This window comes from Pinus tabuliformis, chromosome 1_2 (genome assembly GCF_031772625.1).
Source record: "Pinus tabuliformis cultivar Carrire ecotype Pingquan chromosome 1_2, CPIR1, whole genome shotgun sequence".
Taxonomy (NCBI): domain Eukaryota; kingdom Viridiplantae; phylum Streptophyta; class Pinopsida; order Pinales; family Pinaceae; genus Pinus; species Pinus tabuliformis.
Genome location: NC_142298.1, coordinates 867,306,893 through 867,308,779, shown reverse-complemented (window position 1 = coordinate 867,308,779; position 1,887 = coordinate 867,306,893). Strand labels below are relative to the sequence as shown.

The following is a 1,887-nucleotide window of genomic DNA, read 5'->3' as shown; positions in this document are numbered from 1 at the left end:
GGGCCCTGGTCTCTTGGGACAAAATCTGTAAACCCAAGGGACAAGGAGGGCTAGGCTTGGATGATCAGGAGATTCTCAATAAAACTCTAGGAGCCAAGCTTTGGTGGCGCTGGGTCCAAGAGCCACAAGCTCAGTGGGCTAGAATCTGGAAAGAAAAATATGCAAGCTCTTGGCACACTAAGGATCTAATAAGAATGTCTGGCAATGTGAAAGGGTCTCACATCTGGAATAGAGCCTGGGACAACAGAAGCCTTGTTCAAAATAACAGCTTCTGGGAAATCAGAGCTGGTGATCTGGCACTCTTTTGGGAAGATAAGTGGCAGCAAGAACCAATTCTGCTAACAGAGGATTTTGTTAGTCTCAAACAGGAAACAAACAATCTAGGGTTAAATAAAGTCAAGGATTTCTGGGATCAAGCTCAGACCTCAAGAAAATGGAGAAGCTGGAGTAAACTTAACTATGGAGATGATAGCCCCTTGAAAATTAAGGTAGAAGATCTTGGAAGCATGCTTAAACAAAGAATGATTTTAGCTACAGAGGGGCAGGATCAATTGAGATGGGGAAATAACAATAAAGGTAATATTGATCTTAAGGAAGCCAAAGGCATGCTTCTTGGGCTACATTACAGGGCTGTAGACAAAACTTGGCAGCACCTCTGGAGCACCAAGGCTAGATGAAAATCAAGATTTTTATGTGGTTGGTTCACCATAAAAAAATGTTAACTTGGGACAACATATGGAAAAGGGGAGTCTTGCGGCCCTCCAGATGTCAGTTTTGCGAAGAGAAGGAAGAAAACATGGAGCACATTCTCAACAGCTACCCTTATACTACTTGGTTATGGGATTCCTTCTCTTCCATTTTCCAACAGTCAGACAGGGACAATAATATTATCACTAATACCCTGAACAATTGGAGAGTTAATTTTTCAGAGAATGAGTTCATTAATCTAGCCTGGACTTTTATGCCAAGCTTCATAATCTGGAATATTTGGAAGGAAAGGAATAAAAGGATTTTCAAATGTGAAAAGTCCACCTCACAGGGTCTTTTTAATCTAATCCTGAAACAGCTTCGGGAGACTGTTAGTACAACGGTAAAAAATCTCCCTAATAAACCTCCATCGGTATCTGAGCTGAAAATTGTCAGACAATTGGGAATGAAAGGGATTATTCCTCAAGGTCTAAGCAGAAAGGATTTGGACACGGATATAGGGATGGAGTTCTGGCAACCTCCACCGAAAGGATATCTAAAATACAACATTGATGGGGTTTCAAAAGACAACTCGAGAACAACTGGTTTTGGAGGAGTTTTAAGAGATGAAGAGGGCAAAATCATTTTTATCTTCCATTATCATCTTGGCAGAGCTACTAATAATATGGCAGAATTAATGGTGCTGGAACAATGCCTGGAGTTTCTGATCCAACACCATTGCTCTAATGTCATTATTGAAACGGACTCGGAGATTACCATTAACTCTGTGAAAAGAATTAATTGTGGTACTCGACTGGAGAAAGTTTCAAGTCACTGGAAACTTCTCCTGGTTTACCATAGAATCCAGGTTCACCGCCAAGAGCTGTGAACAGTGAGTTTCAATCATGTTCATCGTTCGGCCAATAAATTAGCAGACCTTCTTGCCAACCAAGGGGTGAACCATGCTGAAAGCGAGATAGCATACAAGTGGTGAGAAATTCCTCCAAACCATTTAAAAGTTCTCTGCGAGGAGCAAGCTATAGAGGACAAGGAAATGTTTGATTATCAGTCCATCAAGGGGTCTGTCTCATACTCTTCCGGAATCACGTGAGGGGAAATATCAGGGTCTCGGAGGAAATTTTAAGGAGTCAATTCTCAAAGAAGCTCAAGCTCAGGGATAGGTACAATGTTCAGAACAGA

General features: G+C 41.5%; 1 protein-coding gene across 1 annotated transcript; it reads left to right on the top strand.

Moving 5' to 3' along the window:
* Positions 1 to 796: 796 nt before the first annotated feature.
* Positions 797 to 1,576, top strand: LOC149208685 (uncharacterized). Its single transcript, XM_089398401.1, has one exon. It carries the CDS (start codon positions 797 to 799, stop codon positions 1,574 to 1,576), a length of 780 nt encoding a protein of 259 aa, XP_089254527.1.
* Positions 1,577 to 1,887: the final 311 nt, after the last annotated feature.